The following is a 27,875-nucleotide window of genomic DNA, read 5'->3' on the forward strand; positions in this document are numbered from 1 at the left end:
AATGTGATAAAGTTAGTAGGGACCAATATTGAACCTAACCTACTGTTCAAAATGGAGAATTTCTTCTTGTGCCAAACATGGTGATCCTGCCAGCTTACTTGACCCCAAGATGTCAAATCATAGTGGAGGATTGATGTGAAGCGTGAAAATGGCAAATAGCTTTTTGCTGCCATGAAACTTTAAGGACCAGAAGCCAGATCTGAGAGACTGTGATTTTTTCTGAGAAAAGAGACACAATTGCTGAGTACTGTAAACCAGTCAGTGGGCAGAGTGTTTACCATATGGCCTTAGCTTAAAGAGATTGCTTGTGGTACTGTATGAATTATGTTACTATGAGTGATTGGCTGAATGTTACCAAAAAAGAAGGATTAGGTTCCAAGTATTGCTGGGGGATGATAATATGTTGTGGTATGGTAATGTTAACCCAGTATTGTCTGATGAATTGTGTAGTCTGATGAATTGTGATGAATTGTGCTCTGCACCTATAGGTGACAATTATCAAATGGGATGTTGAACTTTACAGTGTACAAACTGTGGAGTGACTCCAAGTAAAATTTCATGCCAGTGGAGGAATTCTGGCCCTTGAGGAATGGTTGATGACTAATACGGCAATGCAGCTGGTGGAATGGCATATTTGTCCCACTTGTTGTATTTATTTTAGGCACCCAGGATGCATGCAAGAGACACAATTTCTGAGATTTATGGTACAGGCTAAAACTTAGTTATTGGGAATATGTTTGTGTATGTATATACCACATATAAGAAATATTACTTGAATCTTACAGAAAACTGTCCTATAAGTGATGTAAAACATTGACAAAAGCTGAAAAATCTGATTCTTTTTACCACTAAAGCCTTAGTTTTAAACATGAAATAGATCAACTTGTATGATAAATCAAATGTCACGAAAATGATTGGTAGAACAATGCGAAGGTACTTTCAGCTCACCCCTTAGCCGCCACTTGCCGCGTCACAGATCCAGCCTGGATAATGCTGGCAGACAATTAATAAAGAGAAAAGGAGTATCCAGCGCAGCAGAAGCTCGAATGCAGAAATATTTATTTTCCGATACAGACAACACACAGTAGTGAACAGCAGTGACGCGTTTCAATCATCTAAACGATCTTAGTCATACTGGCACAATAATCACCATGTTGGAAAACCTATTTTGTAATGGACTTCACTATATGGGGAGGGGTCTCTTATCGGGTGTGATTATTTGCACCTGTGATTGCGACTACCTCCCCTATATAGGTTTTCCAACATGGTGATTATTATGCCAGTATGACTAAGATCGCTTAGACAATTGAAACGCGTCACTGCTCTTCACTCCTGTGTGTTGTCTGTATCGGAAAATAAATATTTCTGCATTTGTGCTTCTGCTGCGCTGGATATTCCTTTTCTCTTTATTAAAAATAATTGTTGTAATGTGTTGAAACAATATGCTTGTATTGTGGTGAGGTCCTAACTGTTCTATTCCCTGGTGCTCCACTTTGGCTCCTTGGCCGTCTTAGAAGCATACCTTTCTGAAATGAGAGGGGGGAGGGGACAGTCACAATCATCATGTGCAGGTAAAACCATGTCAGCATGCAATGACCAATAACTACATGATGTTGATGATGTTGTGGTAATATCCTACAGCTATTGGTCATTGCATGTGGGCATGGTGTAGCCTTCTGGCAATTATTGGGGCTAGAACATGCCCCCTCTTGTCTAGGAATGGTATAGCTCCAAGAGGGGCAGGGAGTGGAAGTGGAGCACCAGGGAAAAGAACAGGTAGGACTTTTTCTGTTCCCTGGATAAACCTTTTAATAATTTTGCCTACTAGCTGATGATGCATCTTAAAAATCTTTGTTACATTTTATTAGATTAAGTGCTTTTTAATCAGGTAAATTAGCAACTACAATAACCAGAGGCATTGGCCAAAGACACTGGGACACAATATTAACTCTGCTAAAGGGCCCCATCATTCACCATTCATAGTACTGTTGTCTTCTTATAATACAGAGGGACCGCTTGGTCCCTTTAGCATTCACCGAATAGATCTACAGTGTGGTCATGCATTTTAATTTCTCTTTAATATATTTTTTAAACAGGACATTTATAACATAAATAGCAAAGTCACAGTCAAATACGTCAAATACAATGAAATAAAAGCACCCAAATAGAAATATAACTTTCTTTGAGAAAACATGTCCTAAAGAAGAAAACAACAGAATCGACTAAAGGAGATGGGATGCTATGTGTCTGTGAAGTCCATATGATGTTTATTGAATTTCCTCAGGCAGATGTAAACCTCAATGACCCTTGGGAGGCTAAAACTTAATTAAAGGTACATTCAACTTCGGCACAGCTTGACAATTTGATTTTAGAGTCTAAACATTATGCATATTTTGCGAAGGACACTTATAATTAATGAAATGATTTGAGAGGTGCTCTGTAAGTCATTTTACATGTTTGTTTGTATCTGAAAACAATTTCCCTTTTTTTCTTCTTTACCTTCGTCCTATGTTTCTATGCCTGTGTGTAATCTCCAAGGATAATGATGTGCAGTGGTACTTGTGATGTAAGATGTGTATGACTTAGAGCGCTGCAAACAAGGTCATGAATCCTAGTATGAGCATCACATTTCATAATCTAATTTTCATATCATTGGTTAAAACTATTAACGTTGTAAACTTAATTATAATTTGCTTTTCGGCTTACCGAGACTGACATTAATTTGCCGTCCTCTTACTGTCTAACTGTTCCAAGTTATGAAACTTTATTATTCTACTTTAGGTTCTAGATTATTATTTATGTTTCACATAAAATTATATTAATATGAGTGATATACAATGACTATTTTATTGTTATGTGAGTAGGTATAATATGTGACTTAGTGAGATAATATTTAACATTTCTGAGAGAAGGAGGTCCTCTGCTGTCAATCTATGGTTAAGGACACCATTGAAAAGCATATTTTTTTTATTATTGCTTTGTGCCTATTAGGCTGGGTACACACATTGTAAAATTAAAAAAGATTATTAAAAAGGTTTAAAAAGCAAACTTAAAAATGATAATAATAATGCATTTGTAAGTGGCTGAAGGAAGTGGATCCACTGGACCTGTGTGGAAAATGACTGAATGGTATCAGGGAGTGGAGCCTAAGGTGCCACTGGTTTTCACCAGAGCCCGCCGTAAAGTGGAATGGTCTTGCTGCGGCAGGCGGCACCCAGTTCCCTACCCCTGACACGATTCGTTCACACAGGCTGTCTAGGTGAAACTTGGCGCTGAAGTACACAAGAATAGTCAGTCATACCAGAAGGTCAAGGACAGGCAGCAAAGAAGCGTAGTCAGGTCACAGGCACGAGGTCAGGAGGCAGGCGGCAAAGGTGCGAGGTCAGATCACTAGCAGAAGGTCTGGGATACTAATAGGCAATACACAGAGGAACGCTTTCACTAGGCTCAAGGTACAAAGATCCCATTCATTTAAATGGGACAGTTTACAGTCATCCAGCATCTCAGTTTTGACGCTGGATGGTTGGACAAGTCCAGCGGCATTGGACTGCTGTGTTCCCCTGTCCAGTGTCCAGAAACAATGGACACCAGGTGCCATACAACTGATGCACGTTGCCATCAGTTATGGCATTAGTTTTGTCGAGATCTAGGCCAGACATATGTGAACCCAGCCTAACTCTCCTGTACTCTTTCAAGTGACGTATGCCTGGGAATATTCTCTGTGTCAAAACACCAACATGCCTAAAAAGTGAAGCCATGCTTGTACCCCATAATAACACAAAACAATATTAAATTAGAAAAAAAAAAAGCAATTTGTGGGTAACAACCAGAAGGGAAAAACTCAGTGATACTGTACAACAGCATTTTTGTCAGAGCATTAACAATCTAGTTTTTCTATCAATTTCAACCTATTTCACAAAGTTGTTTGCGCCCGAGTAAAAAAAAAAAAAAAATACTGCATATTTTGGAACTTTTGTTAGTGGGTGTTCTTCCATGCTGACATGAATAGTGTGCTTTGCTGGCTGCACTACTATCTACATATTATTGCTGGAGGGAATGTTTCACATTCATTTATGCAGTGATATTTGCACAGTGATATTATGTGCGGTTTCAGTAAACTGAAAAAAGTGGCATTTTCTGATAAGTATAATGAGAAAGTCTTAGAGATATATCGCAAGAGCCTATACTCAAAGACTGTGGAGAGCCATAAAGTCCTCATACACATTAGAGATAGGTTGTCATAGCCTGACAACTGCGGCGGACCAGCCTATCTACTGTAATATGTTTGGTTCACTCAAGACTCTTGGATGTTGAATTTCACCTGCCAGATCCTTTTGTTTGTAGATAAGCAAACCCAAATGCTCCTTTATGGAAGGATTGGGTATGGAAACATTTGTCTAACATCTTTAGACTCTTTTAAGTCATGGGAACTTGAAAATGTTTTTATTACTCTTACAAATTCAATCAGAACATTTGATAGCTTCTCTAAACATTTTGCTCTTGTCCCTATTTAGATGTCTTCCTCTTTCTCTCACAGTATTGTGAATGTTTAACTTATATGTTTAACTTATATTTAAATAAATAAATACATATATAGTCTATTAATATGTAACTGCCCCCTTTAGCCGATGCCCTTCTCTTAGGGTTGCTTAGGAGCCCAAACCCACTGTGCCTATAGGTAAATCCAGCCCTGTTTGGCATTGTATTTTAGAAGTACTCTTATAATAGACCAAAACAAGTGAAAATATAAATCATTTACAGCTCTCTCACAAGATTACACTTTGTTTTAACAGTAGTATAATTGTGAATAATTTAGCACAATGTAGTATATGGTAGTTAGTGAGAAAGCTGTTAAGTTAATACAACATTACTGTAATTAATGGGTGCCAAATAAATATTAACAAATTTTCAGCTAAAATGTGCTAGTGAATATTAAAGTGTTTATTGTGTTTATCCCCTAGCGGCTTATAGTCATTGGATCTTTAGATACAATTGATAGAAATTGCTATGTAGTCAAAGTTAATGTAGAGAAATATGAATAGAATACATTTATGTTACATGTTATTGTCCAAATGCATTGGACAACTATATGGTAGACGTAAATGCACATTTTTCACAGATGACAACCTTCGCTCTCTTGCTAGAAATTCATCTTCCTATGATGCGTACGTATGACATATAATACACTGAATAGAATAAATCATTCAAACGTTCATAGTTTCTTGGTGCTATTTTTATCTATAAGATCTTTAATATTGGATTCTAAAACATTTGAAATGAGGGTTTACACATGTGATTGTTTTCCATAGCAGAATTGGCTACAAATTGGAGATTTTCCTATCCTAGGTGACGGAAAATATAGATTTTATGAGAGACAGGAGGCGAGCATTATAGTGCATTTCTTTCTTTACTGCGGGAAATATAGCAGCAACATTAAAACGTTTTTTCAATAGTTAACAAGAAAAACTTTGAGGTACACAAATGTACAGGTGTTAATCATAGGTAGTACAACCTAGCATGCTGTATCTAGTAGTACCCAATGAGCATACGGCCCAGGTAATATAAACCCTGCACTAACACAACTAACCCTCTTTCTTTGATGAGCCACTTAAAAAGAACGTTCATATGAAGAAAAATATATGCTAAAGTCTATGAAACTGGAACAACTTGAAGACTGAAATTTTTCTGAAAGGAAGCCTCCGTCAAACGGAAATGTTCATTCATCTGTGAATCTGAAGAAAAACTTGAACAAGGAACGAGAAGATGATCCAAAAGGAACAGAAATAACCCAGATAGGTCCACATGTCCTGGCGATTAGTAGGCTGAAATAAAATAAAAATGGTTAGTGGGTGGGAAAACGGGAGGGATAATGCTCGCCTCCTGTCTCTCATAAAATCTATATTTTCCGTCACCTAGGATAGGAAAATCTCCAATTTTATGACAAGACAGGAGGGCTTCGCATTATAGTGCATGTTCAAAGCTTAAGATATATCTATTATAATGACTCACATCTAAATAATAAATAATCAACTACATTTAAAACTCTAAAACAGAGACATAGAAACATGGTGTTCAGGTCTGAAATAGAAAGATTTAAAAGTGGATTCAGATGACCAGTTGGCTGCTTTAAGGAGATCTGATAGTGATCCCCCAGATTGAATGAGTTTAGTAGAAACAGCGCTTCTGGTGGAATGTGCTCCAAATTTTGATATATCAATATTAGCCATGGCCATGACTGATTTAATCCATCTGGCTAAGGTAGAAGAAGAAACCGGTAAGTGTGGTTTACAATAAGAAATAAGAAGTTGAGAATGAGAAGGATGGCGGATAGATTTTGTCTTGTTCTCATAAGCGAGTAGACAGCGGACAACACAGAGTTTATCATTGTGAGGGAAAGCCGGATAGAACACCTGGTGAATATTGGTTTTGGTTCTTCTATGAACCGAAAAGGACACCCCTTGAGGAGAGAACTGTCCATGAGAAATATCTAGAGCCTTGACATCCGAAATTCTTTTAATTGAGATGAGGCAAAGTAAAGTGGAAAGTTTAAAAGATAAGAGTTTTAAGGACAATGAATCATTATCCTCCCAACTCGTAAAAAGATCAAGAAGAAGATTAACATCCCAAGTGGATTGATATCTAGGAGTCGGGGGTCGTCTAAAACGAATCCCTTTAAGTAATTTGCAAACCAAAGGATGTTTACCGATGGAAATGGAATTAACGGGAGTATGATAAAAGGAAATAGCTGAACGATAGAGATTTATAGTACGGTATGCTTTATCCGCATTAAAGGCATCCGAAAGATAATTCAGAATGTGTGGGATAGGTGCAGATAAGGGATCCAATTCCCGTTGTATGCACCAATCAGCCCAAAGTTTCCAGGCTGATCTGTAAGCAACCCTGGTACCTGGGGCCCAGGCATCCGAAAGAATTTCTCTAGTTGTATGAGAAAATTCTGTCTCTGTGGGAGATGTCCTGAAATTAACCATGCCACTAAAGGAAGTTGATGGGATAATACTAGAGGATGAGAGTTCCCTAGTGGATCTAGCAGGAGATTCTGGAAGATGGGAAGAACCCTTGGGAAATCGATCAGCATACCCAAAATCTGTGGGAACCATGGTTGAGAAGGCCACCATGGAGTTATCAGAACTACAGTTGCTTTCTGCATAGCAACCTGGACCAGAAATCTGGGAATCAGATTGAATGGGGGGAAGGCATATAGTGTTTTCTGTGGCCAAATTTGAATGAAGGCGTCCGTCCCTGCTGATTCCGGATCCGGACGCCAACTGAAGAACCGTGGGATCTGACGGTTGAGTCTGGATGCAAACAGGTCCAGATACAAAGGACCCCAAATCTGTTGTATTTGTTGGAAAACGCAATGATCCAACATCCAGTCGCTGGAGTCTTTCAAATAACGTGAATTCCAGTCTGCTATGGTGTTGGAGAGACCTGGAAGATATTCGGCCTTGAGAGTAATGTCCCTGTCCAAGCAGAAGTGCCATAGGTCCTTGGCTATATTGGACAACATAGAGGATTGTGTTCCTCCTAGGCGATTGATATATTGAACCGCCGAAATATTGTCCATACGAAGTAAGACACATTGTTGAAACTTGTCCTTCGCGAAACTCTTCAGAGCAAAGAAACCCGCTAAGAGTTCTAAACAGTTGATGTGATATTGGGTCTCTGAGGATGACCATTTGCCCCCAGTGGAGAGAGGACCACAACGAGCTCCCCAACCAAGGAGACTCGCGTCTGACTCCAAAATCAAGTCTGGAAGGGAATTGAAAATCGCTTTCCCGTTCCATTCTTGTATGTGTTGAAGCCACCATAAGAGTTCCTCTCTGGCTTCTGAAGAAAGAGGAACCTCGTCCGAATACCCAAGACCTTCTCTTAGATGTTGGATTTTCAGACGCTGCAATGCCCGATAATGTAATGGGGCTGGGAATATAGCTTGAATGGATGCGGAAAGAAGTCCCACGATACGTGCTATGGAACGAAGAGAAATGAGATCCTTGTTGAGAAGTGACCGTATTTCTTTGCGGATAGTCTTCAATTTCTTCATGGGAAGACTCAATAAAGCTGATCGGGTATTGATCAAAAATCCCAAAAATTCCAGTTCTTGAGAAGGAATAAGGATTGACTTGTCGATATTGATTAGAAATCCTAATTCGGTCAGGAGTGATAGCGTCCACTCCATGTGGGAATAAGCTTGATGGACTGAATTGGCCATAATAAGGATGTCGTCCAAATATATTATAAGACGAATCCCCCTTGATCGTAAAAGAGCCACTACTGGTTTCATTAGCTTGGTGAAACACCAAGGGGCCGAAGAGAGTCCGAATGGGAGGCAAGTGAATTGCCATTTTGTGTCGTTCCAAATAAATTGGAGTAAGGGTTGACAAGATGGATGAATTGGGACTGTAAGATATGCGTCCTTCAGGTCGATTTTTATCAACCAATCGTTCTGAAGAAGGATATCCCTGAGAAGATGGATGCCTTCCATCTTGAAATGACGATAGCATATGAAATTGTTTAATATTTTTAAATTTATAACTGGACGATAACCTGAATCTTTCTTTTTTACCAAGAACAGGTTGCTGACAAAACCTGGGGAATTTAATGGGACCGGGATAATGGCTTGTTTGGAATAAAGGTCTTTTATTTCTGATTGTATCAGAATCTGATCCTCTTTTGTAAAATGAATAGGATGAGGAATCTCTGTCTGTATAGGACTGGCTATGAGTTCTATTTGGTAACCTTTCACAGTATTGAGGATCCATTGGTCGGAAGAGATCCCAGCCCAAAGGTGGGAAAAGAGAAGGAGTCTTCCGCCCACTGGAGGATGGGAAGAAAGATTGGGAGGGAGTCTTACCTTGGGGTCTGGAACGTGTGTATCCTCGTTGTCCTCTCGGTCTCCATGGACGTGCCCGGTAAGGGAAGAAGGGTTGTGGTTGTGGTTGAGGGGGAGGGATGTGGAAGGAAGCTCTGTCTGTCTGGTAAGAGGGGCCTCTATATTGTGCTCTATATTGGGGATATCGGCCGGGAAAACGGCCCCTACTTCTCCCGGCCCTTCCAAAAATTTTTGAGGGGAAAACTTTTTTGAGGGATGACTGGGCTTTGTCTAGTGATGAGAAAAGGCCCACGTATTTCGATATTTCTTTAATAAACTGTTCTCCAAAGAGAAAACCTCCTGTGGGGGAAGGAGGTTGAGTGGTAGCTAAGTGGGTCAATTGAGGATCTAGCTTTAATAATATTGATCGTCTCCTTTCAGTACAGAAAGCTTCATTAATGTTACCAAAAAGGCATATAGCCCTCTGTATCCAACCCCTAAGGGTGTTAGCATCCACCATAGTGCCAGAATTATAAGCATTCTCAGTAATTTCCATAATTTTTGTCAGGGGGCCTAATAAATCTAAAAATTTGTCCTGGCAAATTTTGAAATTTCGGTCCATACCTTTTTTGGGATTTTTACCCGATTTTTGAATATATCTTACTAGAATTGGATCTAGTTCGGGTGTTTGGGCAGCATTCAAGGGTAATGTGGGTCTTGGACACTCTGCTCTAAGTTTATTTCTATCTTTACTGTCCAAACTTTTTCTTATCCAATAAGATATGAATTCCTCTATTTCGGGATTAGGCGTCCACTCCCCAGATCTGGGATGTACTATTTGGGAGGGGTCAAAAAAGGGAAGTCCTTGACCATCTAGGATGGTGGACTCAGAAAAATTATTAGAACTATCAAAATAAATGTCTACACCCTCATTATTTTCAGGTACATATGAGGGGTCTTCAACATCCGACAATTCGGAGTAATTGTCTGCCATATCATTTTCATCCTCATATAAAACAGTATCATCACCCTCATTAATCTCGTAGTAGTCCGAGGGGTTAACAGTATCTGAGGCAAAAGTGACCCGTTTATTAGAGTTCTCCTCCCGGGTAGAGGGTATGGGATGGGATTTTTCCGCATCATGTTCATGGTTACTGGTGGAAGGCAAATCAGCATTAGTTTGTAAACCTCTGGCACTGGTAACTATTTTCCTTTGTTTATTAGCAAGGAGGTTGTCATGAGATACATGTCTCCTTTTTGCAGAGCATTTTTTAGCCTGCTGCGTCTGATGTTCTTTATGTGCAGACGTTTGAGAGATAGCCATAGCAACAGATTTGACTAAAGATTCCTGCATAGCTGCCATAGCATTATTAACAGCAGAATGTACGGACCTAGAAACAGAGTGGTCCACTAATAATTGAATTTGGTCATTAGACATTGTTTCAGGGTTAGAAGCCTCCATCCTATTTAAGAATTAATTAATTCAGTCAGTGACCAAAAGAAACAATATATATATTTGAAGTATAATAGAGTACTCTATATGTAGGTAAACTAGGCTATAACCAGTGAGAAGTGAAGTGTAGCAGCAAAGAAAGAGGGTTAGTTGTGTTAGTGCAGGGTTTATATTACCTGGGCCGTATGCTCATTGGGTACTACTAGATACAGCATGCTAGGTTGTACTACCTATGATTAACACCTGTACATTTGTGTACCTCAAAGTTTTTCTTGTTAACTATTGAAAAAACGTTTTAATGTTGCTGCTATATTTCCCGCAGTAAAGAAAGAAATGCACTATAATGCGAAGCCCTCCTGTCTTGTCATAAAATCCATGTTGAATCTTCAGCAAAATGTACTTGTTACAGGTGGATTGCGCTATGGTGTCTGCCCCCAGCTATATAGAAAAGAATATAATCTGTGGCAGAATTTGAAATCTTGCTGAGCTTAAAAATAATCAATGATGGTCAATTTCTGTTTGGAATATTTATACCCAGAGCATGTGTATAAGTGCTTGCTACTGCGGATCTGTACTATTTCTTCCATGTGTGAATCTACCCTATAACTGTGTTTCACAATGTTGTATCCACTTTATTCGAATACATTTCATGTTGATCCTGATATCCCGGTCATTGTATGCATTGTCATAATGAAAACAAATTCCATAATGCAGAATAAATGCTTCTAATGCACACCTTTTATGCTCAGAGTAATATCCTTTAAGAAGCTGAAAGCATAATATGATCAATATTCATGTAAAAACTGTGCGGAATAGAAAAAAATGTGTATATGTATATATATATATATAGATATATATATATATATAGATGTAGAAAAAGCGCAGCACTCCTCAAATACGTGAAAAAAAGTAGTGGTTTATTGGCTCACATAGCAGCTGCTATGTGAGCCAATAAACCACTACTTTTTTTCACGTATTTGAGGAGTGCTGCGCTGTTTCTACATCTATATTACATGGACTTTGATCGGGTCTGAAGCGCTGGCACCCGCTGCTGTATTGGATGAGTAGTGCTGCAGATTTTTTTCATTTATATATATATATATATATATATATATATATTTTTATATATATATATATATATATATATATATATATATCAGTATAATAATATTTCCTCAGTAGAAGCCATACAGTTTCAAGCAGAATTAGTTATAATAACATATTTTTATTATAATAACAGTTTTTTACTTCTAATGTGGTTAAAAGATGGGAAAATAGCTTTAAACTGTTTTACAAAAGAAAAATCTTCACTTTCTTTTACTAACTTTTCTTTTAATCAACTAGTGCCAGAGAGTTAAATAGATTTGTAAATTACTTCTATTAAAAAATCGTAATCCTTCCAGTACTTATTAGCTGCTGAATATTACAAAGGAAATTCTTTTCTTTTTGGAACACAGAGCTCTCTGCTGACATCATGACCACAGTGCTCTCTGCTGACACCTTTGTCCATTTTAAGAACTGTTCAGAGTAGGAGAAAATCCCCATAGAAAACATACACTGTTCTGGACAGTTACTAAAATGGACAGAGATGTCAGCAGAGAGCACTGTGGTCATGATGTCAGCAGAGAGCATTGTTTTCCAAAAAGAAAATAATGTCTTTGGTAGTATTCAGCAGCTAATAAGTACTGGAAGGATTAATATTTTTTAATAGAAGTAATTTACAAATATGTCAAAGTTGACAGCGGCGTCTGAAGGTGCCTTTATCATGTCCCTGGTGGTCCTGTGGGGGGGGGGATCGCCCCCCCACAGTGCAATCGCATGGGTGCGATCCACTGTGGAGGTAGCCTGAGGGCTCACCTCTCCTGCTGCGGTGGCTCCGGTGCTCAGAATGATAAAGCCTGGCAGGACCAGGCTTTATCAATCGAGCGCAGAGCACACAGATCAATGGGATTGTATGTAATCCCGTTGATCTGTATGAGGAATCAAATGATTTCTCCTAAAAGTCTCCTAAGGGGACTAAAAGTATAAAAAAAAAAAAAAGTTAGAAAAAGTTTAAAAACACACACATTAACCCCTTCCTATAAAAAATATATAAACATAATAAAAATTAACATATTTAGTATTGACGTGTGCGTAAATGTCTGAACTATAAAAATATATCATATAGTAAACCGCACGGTCAATGGCATACCCGCAAAAAATTTCCAAAGTCCAAAATAGTCCAAAAGATAAAGTGTCATTTTTACCAAAAAAAATGTACGATGCAGAAACAGAAGCCCCCAAAATTTACAAAATTGTGTTTTTTCTTCAATTTTGTCGCACAATAATTTTTTCCCCGTTTCGCCCTAGATTTTTGGGTAAAATGACTGATGTCATTACAAAGTAGAATTGGTGGCGCAAAAAATAAGCCCTCATATGGATTTTTAGGTGCAAAATTTAAAGGATTATGATTGTTAAAAGGTAAGGAGGAAAAAATGAAAATGCAAAAACTGAAAAACGCTTGGTCCGTAAGGGTTAAAAAGAAATAGACAGCCGACTGAACTCAATCCAATTTATACAATTTTTAAAATGTTATATAGTGCAGGTAACCCTGAGTAAAATAATGTTTTGCTTACTAAAATTGGTCCAGTCATTTTCTAGATTTAGCCCTCATTGCCACTATGTATATTAAATCCTCTGCGCAATGGAAGCCAGAGCCGGGTTGCCAGGGCTCAAGTCTTGCACTTTGCACTTTTTACACAGCAGGAACACCGTTCCCATTAGCAGGAGTCCTGCAGGGCCAGCCTTTACATGCAAATCTTGGTGAGTTCCCACACTTTTTTTCCTAGGACTTCACCCCTGAGGTTTGCCGAGTTTCCCCACCTCCATCCGCTTTGCTCGATATCTTGTGAATGTCCATAATTCTTCTCTCTCACATCAGTAGGACATGAGGAATGATGAGGAGGAAGCTGTGTCTGTGCTATACTTTGGTATATTCTACCATGTTGAACCATATTTTTCTCATGGATTTTGTTATGGTGTCACCACATATATTTGGCGATCTGGCTCAGTGACATGACAACTAATGTGACAACTGATGACAAAGTGCATCATATTTATGGGTCTGACGCCCAATAATGTCTACAAGATTTGTTTCCCCATCTGGCTTGACTGGTAATTTGCATTGAAGCTCTGGATAAATCTCGGACATATTTATTAAAGGGGTATTCTGGGCAAAAACATTTTATCCCCTATCCAATGGATAGGGGATAAGATGTCTGATCGCGGGTGGCAAGCTGCTGGGGCCCCCCGCGATCTCCCTGCAGCACCCGTTGAATCTCCAGTTGTGGAAACTTCTTTTATGCGGGTGCTGAATCTCCAGTTGCGGAAACCTCTGAGTTTCCGGGACTGGGGACGTGACGTCACGCCACGCCCCCTCCATTCATGTCTATGGGAGGGGGGCGTGACGTCCGTCACGCCCCCTCCCATAGACATGAATGGAGGGGGCGTGGCGGAGATTCAGCACCCGCATAGAATGCGGGTGCTGCAGGGAGATCGCGGGAGGTTTCAGCAGCGGGCCCCCCGCAATCAGACATCTTATCCCCTATCCTTTGGATAGGGGATAAAATGTTTTTTCCCGGAATACCCCTTTAAGGTTTCCACAGAAAATATGGTGGATTTCAGCTGAGGAAAACCCTACAGATCAGAGCATGTGTAAAAAAAAGCAAAATGTAGGGAAAGTGGGAAATGTAGGGAAACCTTAGTAAATACTGTGGGGAAAAAATTGTAGGGAATTAAAACCCACAAAGAAACCTACACTCCACTCTTAGTTAATCAAGGACAATGTTGTTAATTGGCAAATAAACAGGTAGAGATGAGCGAACTTACAGTAAATTCGATTCGTCACGAACTTCTCGGCTCGGCAGTTGATGACTTATCCTGCATAAATTAGTTCAGCTTTCAGGTGCTCCGGTGGGCTGGAAAAGGTGGATACAGTCCTAGGAAAGAGTCTCCTAGGACTGTATCCACCTTTTCCAGCCAACGGGAGCACCTAAGAGCTGAACTAATTTATGCAGGCTAAAGTAATCAAATCCAGAGCCGAGAAGTTCGTGACAAATCGAATTTACTGTAAGTTCGCTCATCTCTATAAACAGGTTATGGATCTTAGAGGACATGAGAAAAATGACACAAGAAAAATAAAATTTGTGGCAGAGTTAAATATTGGAAAGGTTGCTTACATCAAAGGCCCTATAGCAGTCAAGTGGGGATTCCTCTATGATGCATAAGATATTGGAGAAGAACTATCAGGCTATCCAGTAGTAAGATTATCTTCTTTTCCCATAATGTTCTAGTAAGATTAAGGTTGAGCTCTGGTTGCTTTGAGTAACAAAGAGAATTTTACTATAAGATAGATAGGTAAATTGCTCCCATTGTCTTTAAGGAGGTTATCGGGAATGCGGTATTGGTTCCGGTATTACAACTCTGCTCCATTCACTTTAATTGAACTGAGCTGCAATATCACACACAACCTGAAGACAAGGGGTGGTGCTGTTTTTGGAAGAAATCAGCTCTGTTTTCCTAAGCATGGAAACCCCTTTAATTGTGTTGTTAAAAGTTAGTTATGAGTAAAAATAAACAGGAAAAATGGGGATGAAAAACAACCAAAGAAAAATTACAAAAAACGAATTATGATAATGTATTAACCGTTATTTTTTTTTTTTTTTTTACCAAACACACTTTCCTGCAAACATCTGCTCATTATTAATATTCCTTATATAATTTGAAAGTAAACCAAATGTTCCCAGGGAGCAATGTAAAGAATATTGCTTTACATAATGTAACAACCCACAAGAAATAATTCATTGTACTTTGTATATTTCTATTCCAAATATAGAAGCAGTCGATTGAGTACCTCAAAATCAATAGACAAGTCATTCAATATTAATTGGTTAAATTAATTAAACATGTAATATGCAATTCCCATAGCCATGGATAAATGCCAAAGTGTGCATTGTTTTGAGTACAGTCGTGTGCAGTTGCAGGCGGTAAATCATCCAATTTTAGATATGTCAGCAAAGGCTCTCAGTGGAACAGACCACTTTCTGTGCCTGTGTAATGAATATGGCATTCATCAATTTATTAAAGATTTATTAATTTACAGATGAGACGCCACAATTACAGACTTTAACTTCTCGGATGCTTTATACTTTAATAACTCAAAAGTAAATACAATTATTAAAGAACAAAGCTAGCAAATGCTTATATTTTCTCAATAAAAATAAACATGGAAAAAATACAGAGTTGTCTATGTGTCATAGGATTGTTGCAACCATGGTACCCTAATATAACCCTGTAGAGGCCACACATACTTTTAACTTTATGTTTTCCCATAAAAAGTTAGTATTTTGTTTATTTGCTTATGTTTTTTTCCTCTACACCTTTTAAGACCCAAAACATTGTTATTCTACCACTGAGACATGCTGTACTTTTTACTGTCATCCTTTATTTTACCATATAGGCCCTCATTTACTTAGAAAATTGGGTTGTAAGTCTATCTTGCTTTCTTACCCGACTGCTTTTTTCCCTGGTATTTATTATTATGTCGCATCCTGTTTGTCGCACGTGGGTTTTGTTGGTTTTGGTTTCCAACTCCTCTGAGTTGTCGGGAAAAAATCCACAACAATTCAACAAATTCGGGTTGGAAACCTTTATAAATACGTGGGAAAGCTCAGAAATGTCGGGTTACGCCCCTTTTTCGGGTTTGGGAGAATCCACATCAGGTCCATCGGGAAAAAATGTTGCATCATGTCACAGACTGGCGCACGATGTCTGCGACATGTCGCAGACAAATATGCGCCAAAAAAACCCGTCAAAACAAGTCGGGTTTAGAATAGTAAATGAGGGCAATTGGGTCCATCGGGAAAAAATGTCGCATCATGTCACAGACTGGCGCACGATGTCTGCGACATGTCGCAGACAAAGATGCGCCAAAAAAACCCGTCAAAACAAGTCGGGTTTAGAATAGTAAATGAGGGCAATTGGGTCCGTCGGGAAAAAATGTTGCATCATGTCGCAGACTGGCGCACGATGTCTGCGACATGTCGCAGACAAAGATGCCCCAAAAAGACCCTACAAAACAAGTCGGGTTTAGAATAGTAAATGAGGGCCATAATGTATTATGAAACCAGAAAAAAACTATTTGTGGGCAATCTTTTTTTTTTTTATAGTGAAAGCAACATGTTGGGCCTCATTTACTAAGAGTGTTGGGTTTTTATTAGTGGGAAATGCTGTTTCAGACTTGCAGGATTCTTCTCTATTTACTATTGGGAAAAGTCGGGAACATTTTCTGACCATCTTTTTCTAGGTTGAAATTTCCAGCCATTTACCCACAGGATTTTCTGTGAATTCAAAAGTAAATCGGTCGGGTTGTGAAACCACGCCCCCTTTTGGACCGGCCATGCTCCCTTTACTGAAGACCACACCCCTTTTTCAGCTTTTCACAGTCGCGGACACTGTGCGCCAAAATAACTCGACAAAAACTGGTAATGAGGCCCATTATCTTTAGTTTTTTTTTATTTACTTTGCCAGATAAGAAGCAGTGTGAGTGCTTATTTTTGAACCATGATCTGTAGATTGTATGGGTTCCATTTCAGCATAGATGAGACTTTTTCTGGGATGTGCTGCCTGTGACCATAAGTCATCAATTTTTACATTAAATATTAATTTTTAGTTTACTATGCAAAATCAAAATTATTGTTTTATTTGGGCAATCATGTATGTGGCAATACCAAATATGTTTTTATTTGTTGGTTTGTCTTTAATATATGTTTGCTTAAATTTGTAATGTGGAAAACCGGGAAAGGGGGAATTTTTAAAATATTTTTACAAAAAATGTTTTACACTCTAGGGGAGTTTTGTAAACATGCATTGAACATCTTGTGTAGATCAATACAGTACATATGTATTGAATTGGTCGATGCAATCAGTGTTTTCTGGTTCCAGAAAGCTAAACAGATTTGTAAATGATTTTTCTTTAGAAATCTTAATCCTTCCAGTACTTATCAGCTGCTGCATGCTCCACAGGAAGTTCTTTTCTTTTTGAATTTCCTTTCTGTCTGACCACAGTGCTCTCTGCTGACACCTCTGTCCATTTTAGGAACTCTCCGGGGCAGAATAGGTTTGCTATGGGGATTTGCTCCTACTCAGGACAGTTCCTAAAATGGAGAGAAGTGTCAGCAGAGAGCACTGTGGTAAGACAGAAAGGGAATTCTAATAGAAAAGCACTTCCTCTGGAACAAACAGCATCTGAAGAGTACTGGTAAGATTAAGATTTTTAAATACAGTAGAAGTAATTTACAAATGTTTTTAACTTTCTGACACCAGTTGATTTAAAAAAAAAAATGTTTTCCAGTGGAGTACCCCTTTAATATAATATACTCTTTTATGTGATCTTTAATTATACAAACCATTTGTTCGCGCAAATCCTGATATTGCTGGCAGCATTTCCTGTTTCTCAAAATGTGTTAAGTACTGTCTGTGAAGCATTGGTTGAAATCTTAAAGGGGTACTCTGGTGGAATTTTTTTTTAAAATCAACTGGTGCAAGAAAGATAAACAGATTAGTAAATTACTTCTATTAAAAAATCTTAATCCTTCCAGTACTTATCAGTTGCTGTATACTACAGAGGAAGTTTTTTTCTTATTGAATTTCTTTTCTGTCTGTCCACGGTGCTCTCTGCTGACACCTTTGTTCATGTTAGGAACTGTCCAGAGCAGGAGATATTTTCTATGGAGAATTGTTCCTACTCTGGATAGTTCCTAAAATGGACAGAGGTGTCAACAGAGAGCACCGTGGACAGACAGAAAAGATATTCAAAAAGAAATGTACTTCCTCTGCAGCTGATAAGTACTGGAAGGATTAAGATTTTTAAATAGTAGTAATTTACAAATCTGTTTAACTTTCTGGCACCAGTTGACTTAAAAAATATGTTTTCCACTTGAGTACCCCTTTAAGTTTCATTCAGCAGAAATAAGGATGATCTCAACACCTTCTGCTTGGGATAATACCATTGTTTATTTTGCCTATGGAGAAGAAAAATCAATGTTTTAACACAGGAATGAATAAAGTTGCTTGAACATGAAGCATACCATTGTTTTCCTGCTGAAAATCTAAACCAGTTTAATGTATTACTCATCTGCCTTTCCTTTGAAAACACGAAAGAACAGACTTGTTTTTCCAACACATGCCATAGCACATCCCATAGAGGCTTCATAATGTTGAGATCAGTAAAATGTTGCAGACAAGTCAACACCTAGGACCCTTTATCATGTTCCTAAAACTGTTTTGGAATACATATTGCAGGGTGGTAGGACACAATGGGATTATTTACCCTTGTGTTCTATTGCTTTTTTTGGTCTACTTTTGCAGATTTTTTTTATTTTTGCGCAAATTGTGGGTTTTTTACAGGTTCTAAAATCTGTCATTTTGACATTTTGGTGTTGCTAGACCAATTAAGTGACGGATGCAGTGGTCACAAATTTATTGTCTAACTGTTTAAAATTTTTGTGCAAATTTTTCCGGCAAATGGTGCAAAAAAAAAAAAAAAAAACCTAGACCACCTCCCAACCAGGTCTAAAAAAAATTACTACTCCTGTCTGTTTGCCAAAAAATAAAAAAAAACATCAGCCAAAGTGAAAGAGAGGGAGATAGAGAGAGACAGAAAAAGAAAATAAGGTAGAAAATAAGAATGTTTAAGTAAATAAAAAGTAAAAAAAAAAACATGCAAAGGAAAAGTAAACAGTGGTCCATATGAAACAATCAGATATATATTTTAAGGTACAAAAAAAGAATGGTAAGGCTAGAATTCCACATTTTGGGGGGAAAAACGCCAAGAAAAACGATATGTGGGTTTTAACTTTGGCGTTTTTGCAGGTGGTTTTTATTCTTTTTTGGACTTTAACAATATAAAAAAGTAATGGAGATACCTTTTTTATTAAAATTTTGTAGGGTACCATTAAAAAAAATAATAAAAAACATACAGTAGTGATGGAAAAAATTGTATTTAGCAAAATGTATCTTTTTTATAACGAAATTTGTATTCATTTTTAAATAGGGATAAATTTACGTGTGCGGACAGGGCTCCAAAATGCAGCCAACAATAATAAAAATATGTGTGTTTTTTTCACTTTTTTCTTTATTTTTTTTCCATTTTTTAGACAGTACTACTACTCCCAGCATGGAACACACTGTTCCATGATGGGAATAGTAGTACCTGTACTAATTTAGAGATCGCCTCGAGTCCGTTACGATCCTTTTGCATAATGTATAGATGCGGCCGGCTGCTCTTCTATGCTCCCCTGCACTGCCGTATATATACACCTATTAATATTTTATGTCAGTGCCGGGGACCATAGAAGAGCGGCCGGCCGCATTTATACATTGTACAGGAGGATCACAGCGGGTGTCAGGAGTGACATCCGCTGTGATCTTTCTTTAACTGCAGGTACTACTGCTCTCAACATGGAGCACACTCTGCTTAATGCTGGGGGCTGTAGTACCTGCATTAATAGACAGATCGTAAGAGGTGTAGGAAGTTACACTCGCTGCGATCTGTCTATTAATGCAGGTACTACAGCTCCCAGCATGGAGCAGAATGTGCTCCACATTGAGAGCAGTAGTACCTGCAGTTAAGGACAGACCACAGCGGGTGTCACTCCTGAAACCCAATGCGATCGTCCTATCTATTGCAGAGATGGAGCGGTTTTCTCCTGTGCTCCTCTGCTCTGCTCTGTACTCCAGCCGGCCGGCCACTCATTCATATTTCCCCCTGAGAGTGGTGATTGGCTGCAACCATCTGGCCAATCCCCACTCTGTGAGGAAAATATGAAGGAGTGATGTTCTATTCACATCACTGGCCATCCGGAGTACAGAGCAGAGATGCTGTATAGAGCCACTCCGCTTCTATGCTATATTGTGGACGATCGCATCGGGTGTCAGGAGTTACACCCAGGGTGAAATGTCTATTAGTACAGGTTCTACTACTCCCATCATGGAACAGTCTGTTCCATGGTGGAAGTAGTAGTACTACCTAAAAAATTTAAAAAATAGAGGAGAAAAAAGGGAAACACACACACACACACTTTATTAAAATGAATTACATTTCGTTATAAAAAAATAACAATTTTGTTAAATCCATTTTTCCCATCCCTGCTGCATTCTTTTATTTCTTTTTTTTTCTTTTTTTTTTTTGGCACTCAACAAATTTTGAAAAAACGTCAAAGGGGCAAAACAAGCAATTTCCACTCAAATGCAAAAATGCCAGAAAAAAACGTCACATGCAGGAAATTGCACTGGAGTTTTTTCTGCCATTTTTTTCGGTGAAAAAAACACAGGGAAAAAACAAGTGGAATCCAAGCCTTAGAAGCAGGATAGACATGATCTGAAAGCGGGGTAGAAAATCCTCTGGGTGCAGATCTGTGCAAAATTTATCATGGTCACTGTGACAATATGATAAATTTGGAGCAGCACCACCAAAAAAACGCATCTATGCAAACCACACAAATGATCTAGCCAAGACCATTATTGATAAATAACCCCCAATATTCTTTTGATAGAGGCCACTACCAGTAGAGAATACTACTGTCATGACAGGGTGTTCTATGCCCATGCTTAGGTAGGTTGGATGTGTACATTTCCCATCTGGGTCAGGACTTACACATGATCAAAACTTATATTTCTCCTTCCTAGTGCTTCCACTTCTGACTTCGGCTCAAAAATTGCAGTGTCAGTTTAAAAAAAAAAAAAAAAAAAAGACAGAAAATAAACCTGTTTGGAAACCTGGCCTCACCCTTTTGCCAGTTCACTGGTTGTCATTTCTAGGACAATGGGGGAGATTTATTAAAACCTGTCCAGAGGAAAAGTTGCCCAGTTGCCCATAGCAACCAATCAGCTCGCTTCTTTCATTCTTAATTAAAGAAGCGATCTGATTGGTTGCTATGGACAACTGGGCAACTTTTCCTCTACACAGGTTTTGATAAATCTCCCTCAATGTTTTGTAGGTACTAACCACTTAAAAGGGTACTCCACCCCTAGACATCTTATCCCCTATCCAAAGGATAGGGGATGAGATGTCTGATCGCGGGTGTCCCGCCACTGGCAACCCCCGCAATATAGCATGCGGCACCCACCTGTTTCTGCTCCGGAAGCGCTGGAGTGTCTGGGTCCCAACCACTGGAACGGAAGTCTGTGACGTCACGACTCCGCCCCCGCGTGACGTCACACCCTGTGCCCTCAATGCAAGTCTATGCAAGTCTACTGTCACGCCCCCTCCCATAGACTTGCTTTGAGGGGACAGAGTCACGACATCACGACACGGGGGCGGAGTCGTGATGTCACAGACTTCCGTCCCAGCGGCGGGACCCCCGCGATCAGACATCTTATCCCCTATCCTTTGGATAGGGGATAAGATGTCTAGGGGTGGAGTACCCCTTTAATACCAGTAACAACTACTAGAACTGCTATTGTTGAGATACTTAGACTCTAACCTTTGCAATTTCCATCACACCTGCACACTTTTTCCTTTTTTGTGGCAACACTTTTTTTCATACAATAAAGAAAGTATCAATCAATCATTAATATTTAACATGCACGTTCAGTGGGGAATATTCATGAAATAATGTAACATTTTAAATGTTTTACTGAATTCCACATAAAAGCTGCATTGGAATATTTATTTTTTTATACTTACTCCAACCCAATCTTTACAATTCACAACTTTTCTTACTAAAATGTCTCTTGGTGTTGTACAAATAGATCATAGTATTTTCCTATGCATGTCCTCTAAAGGATATCCAATATTTTCATAAATAGACTTTTAGTAAATACACACAGCCATGTTTAAAAGAACCCTTGTGTTTTTAAAAAGGAAGGTAGTTATTCAAGTTACTATGGAAACTGTACTGCAGAAAGTCGGTAGGTTTAATGTTTCAAGAGAATGATAAAAAAAAGTGTTACAATCAAAAACGACATCTCATCATACAAGCATACTGTAGAATAATATTTTGTAGGACTCAGCACATGTATCGCATCCCTTTAATGAGTAAATGTATTGTACATAATGGTGGTAGTGTAAGTCATGACAAAGAACACAGTTTAAAAAAGTAAATCTTATTATTGAAAGTTTATAAATAAAAGGCAACGGGGCGGTGACTCTTCATCTTAGACATGAATGCTATCATGAAACACATCATATTACTGTTCTACGGATTACAATTTATATTCATATTAATAAAAAATAGTCCTGCTAGCTTATTTGTCACCATTCAGGTAGAAGTAAATGGGAATGGTTTGTCTAGCAGAACAAATATTAGGTAGCACATTTAAAGGTAGTTTCTTTCTCATAAATATAAAATGTCATTTATCCTAATCAATAGGTTTGCTTGGTTATGTGTTGGATTATAAGGCATAAACTCCACAATATTGCTCAAAATTAGACAATTTATTTTCTAGCCGGTGACGTAAATGCATTCAGCAAAACATGAACATATGTGCATAATTTTACATTGCTAATATATAGAGGATCTGTCATCTCACTATGTGGCAATGTAGAGACAGCACTACACTGAAAAATAAATATTGTGAATTTGACTATTAACAGTTATCAAAGAAGAGAGTTATGGGTCCTCCATACTCATGAGGGGTTTGCTCACTCCACTTACTAATATTTGCCCCACCACATGTTCTGTAGTAACATGGGGAGAAGTTTAAGCAATGTTGTTTGGAACATGTTAAAAGCGTACTCCGGTGGAAAACTATATATTTTTTTCAAATCAACTGCTGCCAGAAAGTTAAACAGATTTGTAAATTAATTTTATAAAAAAAAAAAAATCTTAATCATTCCAGTACTTATCAGCTACTGTATTCTCCAGAGGAAGTTATTTTATTTTTTCGATTTCTTTTCTGTCTGACCATAGTGATCTCTGCTGACACCTCTGTCCATGTCAGGAACTGTCTAAAGCAGGATAGGTTTGCTATGGGGATTTGCTCCTGCTCTGGACAATTCCTAACACAGACAGAGGTAGCAGCAGAGAGCACTGTGGTCAGACTGAAAATAAAAACTCCACTTCCTCTGTAGCATACAGCAGCTGATAAGTACTGGAAGGCTTAAAGGGGTTATCCAGGAAAAAGCTTTTTTTATATAACAACTGGATCCAGAAAGTTAAACAGATATGTAAATTACTTCTATTAAAAAATCTTAATCTTAATAATTCAGTACTTATGAGCTTCTGAAGTTAAGGTTGTTCTTTTCTGTCTAAGTGCTCTCTGATGACACGTGTCTTGGGAACTGCCCAGTTTAGAAGCAAATCCCCATAGCAAACCTCTTCTAAAATGGGTGGTTCCAGAGACACGAGTCATCAGAGAGCACTTGGACAGAAAAGAACAACCTTAACTTCAGAAGCTCGTAAGTACTGAAAGGATAGAGATTTTTTAATAGAAGTAATTTACAAATCTGTTTTACTTTCTGGAGCCAGTTGATATGTAAAAAAAAAGTATTTTTTCCTGGATAACCCCTTTAAGATTTTTGAATACAAGTAATTTACAATTCCGTTTAACTGTCTGGTACCAGTTGATTTAAAAAAATAAATAAATAAATAAAATCCACCAGAGTACCCCTTTAAACGTGATATTTCATGAAGCTGCATTCATAAGTAGTGTACAATTGTGTACTATATACCATAAATGATGTAGTATGTACTTAAAAAATATGAATACATTTTGTACTAATTAATTTTTTTTATGAATATATGCAATTGGTTTGTATTGTGATCTGCTCTAGAATTATCACCAATTTTTTTTTTTTTTTTTTTTTACTATTGGACAATCATTAATTTATTAGGAGCCTTAAAACAATTCCCACACCCTGAAGCAAACAAGTAATACATTAACAGCTTGTCAGTGAATACCACACAATAACTTCTGCCAGCAGTTACCACCTACAAATAATCCAGTATAATGGCCCTTGTGAAGAAAAAAGTAGTGTTTATAGATATCTAATACATTGCCGTGAGTTAATTGCTGTCAAATATCATGCATCCATGTTAATGGAAGATAATAGCATTAAGTTAGTAAGTTTAACATAACAACATAAAAAAGAAGGTACAAAATGTTGTAGGAACTTAAAAGAAAATGTTTATCTGTTGAGGCACCACCTACAGTAGCTCAATCTACATCTATGTAGATAAGATAGAAAACCTAGCCATGCACTTAGAATAACTGCAAGCATCTAATTTTAGTATGATCCACTAAGACTGGGTTCACACCTGTGTTAAAGGCTTCATCAGGTGTCTCCATTGCAGGATCTATCAACATTTCCAGATAAAATAGTGCAGATCTGTTTTGTTTGGTAAAAATCAACAGAAAAGACAACACAGATCTGAAGTCCAAGTCCGAGGCCAGCACTAAGCCGGCCCTCACTCACAATGCATTCACTTCTGCCCTTAGTCTGCTGTGCTGTGGTGGGTCTCTTCATCCAATCACTGCAGGCTGTTTTGTAACCCCTTCCTCTCTGATTTCAGACTGGAGTGAGCACAGAGGAGTGCAAGCCCTGTCCTCACTTTCTGGGCTTTGTCCAAGCCCATACTTCAGCTAAGACAATAATAATGCTGCAGCCAGGTAGGATTATGTTCTGCATAGTATGGAGACCCCTAGTGGTCTATTTTATAAGCCATTATTTCTATAAAAAAGGAGATCATTTCTTATGAAGTATAATTTTCTGCTTAGATATACAACACATAAAAAGTTTGTTTGATTCTGACATTGCCCATTTAATCTAAAGATTCTGGTCTTTAGTAAATCCCCTCCTGTGTGCTTCCCAACAACCCTGCACACCCTTATTGCTCATTGCCATAGTGTTCTGCCAAGTGTGCACTTTTTACACTATGTACACTGTTTCTTTACAATCTATGACATTTCCCTGGAAGCAATCCGCCAAGCTCCTGACAATCCAAATACGACATAAATGTTTTATTTTGTATTAAGGAAATTGCTTCCTTTTCCCGTCAGTTTAACCTGGCACCTCACTTGCCTGCCCTGTCACTGTAAGTAGTGGAACAATGCAGTAGTTCAGGTATACATTGCAAATGTTATTTCTACATTACAGATTGTTAGCTTATCTATGGCAGTGTGGTTGTGTGAGACTGTGGGTGGCAGAGTTTTAGATGAACCATTCTGGTCACATTCAATATCATTGTTTCATTGAGTTTTTACTTCTTTTTTTATATAATAATGCTGTTCATTTTTATTTTATTCAAACTGGATATTCTGAGGCTTGGAACAAAATTTACAGCTGCAGAGGGATAGCATTGAAACAGTGGTTTAGAGAGTATAAAATGTAAATTTTGGTATTAAATTCAACTATATACAGAATTGTGAAAGAATAAGCTATCTCTATTTCCCGCCCTATAAATGTCATTGAGGGTAACACCACACTGCATGTAGGATATTATATTCTTTATGATACCCTGTCCTGTTTCTATAATAGCACATTATATAGCTCATTTTTATACAGAGGAAACTATAAAACTCAAAATATCTGACAAACGGATTTTGAAATGTGTTAGTTTAGAAACATCAAATAAAACCAAATACTTTTTATGTAGCATTTTTAAAATAGTTTATATTACATTGTATTTCTTTTATTCGCAATCAAATGCTAATTCACCAAATTAGAGTTAGGAGACCAAAACCTGTATATAAAGAAACTGCATATGTAGCAATTGTTATCAAATTGAGTCTTATTTTGAGTAAGAGAACACTAAGATGGGAAATGAAAGATCCTTCTTTCTGTACCCAAAGGCTTTGTTCACACAGTGTTAAATGAATAGCAAAATACATCTGTAAAATAGGAATATAATATGTCCTTTTTTTATCTAATAATGTGCAGAATGAAGTCTATGGAAAAGTAATTGTCAGTGCACGCAAATTTCAACATTGGAATTACAGACTTTTTTTTTTACATTGTGTGCATTAACAAACACTTTTCCATAGATTTTTATTGTGCAGATTGTTAGATTAAAAGTGTGAACATAGCATTAGTGACATTTGTAAAAACATTTGACAAAGCACGTCTCAAGACTGAGACCTGGTGTGACCTAAACTTTTGAGATGTCTAGATGACCTGTCGAAAGTTTTTATATATAACAGTAAAGTGACTGCAGCATCACCGGCACACACCATTTTCTGAGCAACAGTAGCGGTCTCTAGTCTTTTAAGCTTTGATGAAAGGGGAGGTGATATCCAGCTGTAGCATTTCCCACGATACTGTAGACCGCCCTCATTGCTCAGAAATAAAATGATGAATAATACAGAATGTCTAAATTAATTTCAGCCACACTATTAACCTGTATATTCAAGTTAGTGCAGGTAATGGTGCTGTTGGATTCCCATAAAGGCTATGTTTAGTGACCTGAACCATGTTCAGAGAACATGGATTTTGTCCGAATTTTGCAAAAAAGTTTGGAATGAGCATGAACCTCAAGTTTACCTCAAGTTTATTTTGACCGAACCTGCTTACATACAGTGAACTAGAGAATTCTGTATGCGTTTACTGTAATAGATTCCCAAGGCCAAACGCACTGCATCCAACTTAGGGATACTTTCCACCTTACTATATACAGTAAACCAATGGTGATGTACACAGCATTGGCCTGCTGCCCACTGACAACTGCCAAAGTGTTTCTGGGATAAATCAGATGGTAGCAGGGCAGTATTAGTTACCTAGCTATAGGAAAAACAACCAAGTGAAAAACCAAACAGTGGCAGCTTGGCATCACCAGGGTAGCAAGGACCATAAAATTAGGCCATTGCCATCATAATGATACTGGGGGTACTGGGGTAATAATAGGGGGGTGGGGACACTTATTGCCTAGCTGATTTATTGGCCAACCCCAAGCCCCAGCTTAGTAATGGGTATTTTTGGGCAGCTTCAGCTACCCAAAAAAAAAGAATATTGAAATACTCCCCCCAGTCCTCTCATTAACCATTTTAAGAACAAAAGAAAACATCTTTCTTTGTCTCTTGATCCAAAATTGTCCAGATCTTTACCCTGCAAGAGACAAAGAACTGCTGGGACCCTCATCAATCCCCTTGATTAAAGTGCCTCTCCAGGTGTTGCAAGCCTACAACTCCCGTCATGCCTCACCCTCATCTATCCCCTCGATTAAAGTGCCTTCCAGTTGTTGCAAACCTACAACTCCCGTCACGTCATGCCTGTAATGCCTTAGGCATGATGGGAGTTGTAGTTTTGCAACAGCTGGGGAGCCTTAGATTGGGAAACAATGCTATACAGCACTGTTGCCTAGCTGCTGTAAAACTACATCCATCCACTGCTTCCATCATTCCAGGCACGCATTATCAGCCCAACACGTGATTATGTGCCAATAACACTTCAGACAATAATGGTCAGCTGTCCAAGCATGATGGGAGCTGTAGCTATATAACAACTGGGAAACAGTTCTATGTAATGTACAGAACTGTTCGCCAACATGTGGATCACCAGCTTACAAACCTAATATACAACATCCATCATGCCTAAGACTCTCCAGGCATGATCACAGT

General features: G+C 38.2%; 2 protein-coding genes across 3 annotated transcripts in view; one reads left to right on the forward strand and one right to left on the reverse strand.

The window, feature by feature from the left end:
• Positions 1 to 27,875, forward strand: part of GRIK2 (glutamate ionotropic receptor kainate type subunit 2) — an 805,023-nt gene that overhangs the window by 125,767 nt on the left and 651,381 nt on the right. The gene's annotated exons all lie outside the window — the stretch shown is intronic.
• Positions 5,395 to 10,311, reverse strand: LOC130362153 (uncharacterized). Its single transcript, XM_056566199.1, has 2 exons — positions 8,873 to 10,311; positions 5,395 to 5,822 (listed from the first exon to the last, which is right to left on the reverse strand). Exons 1-2 carry the CDS (start codon positions 10,290 to 10,292, stop codon positions 5,815 to 5,817), a joined length of 1,428 nt encoding a protein of 475 aa, XP_056422174.1. The 5' UTR covers positions 10,293 to 10,311; the 3' UTR covers positions 5,395 to 5,814.

Source organism: Hyla sarda, chromosome 3 (genome assembly GCF_029499605.1).
Source record: "Hyla sarda isolate aHylSar1 chromosome 3, aHylSar1.hap1, whole genome shotgun sequence".
Classification (NCBI taxonomy): domain Eukaryota; kingdom Metazoa; phylum Chordata; class Amphibia; order Anura; family Hylidae; genus Hyla; species Hyla sarda.

Bases quoted from the DNA above. Each gene is read 5' to 3' on its own strand.
- LOC130362153 (XM_056566199.1), bottom strand. From the start codon at position 10,292: ATGGAGGCTTCTAACCCTGAAACAATGTCTAATGACCAAATTCAATTA.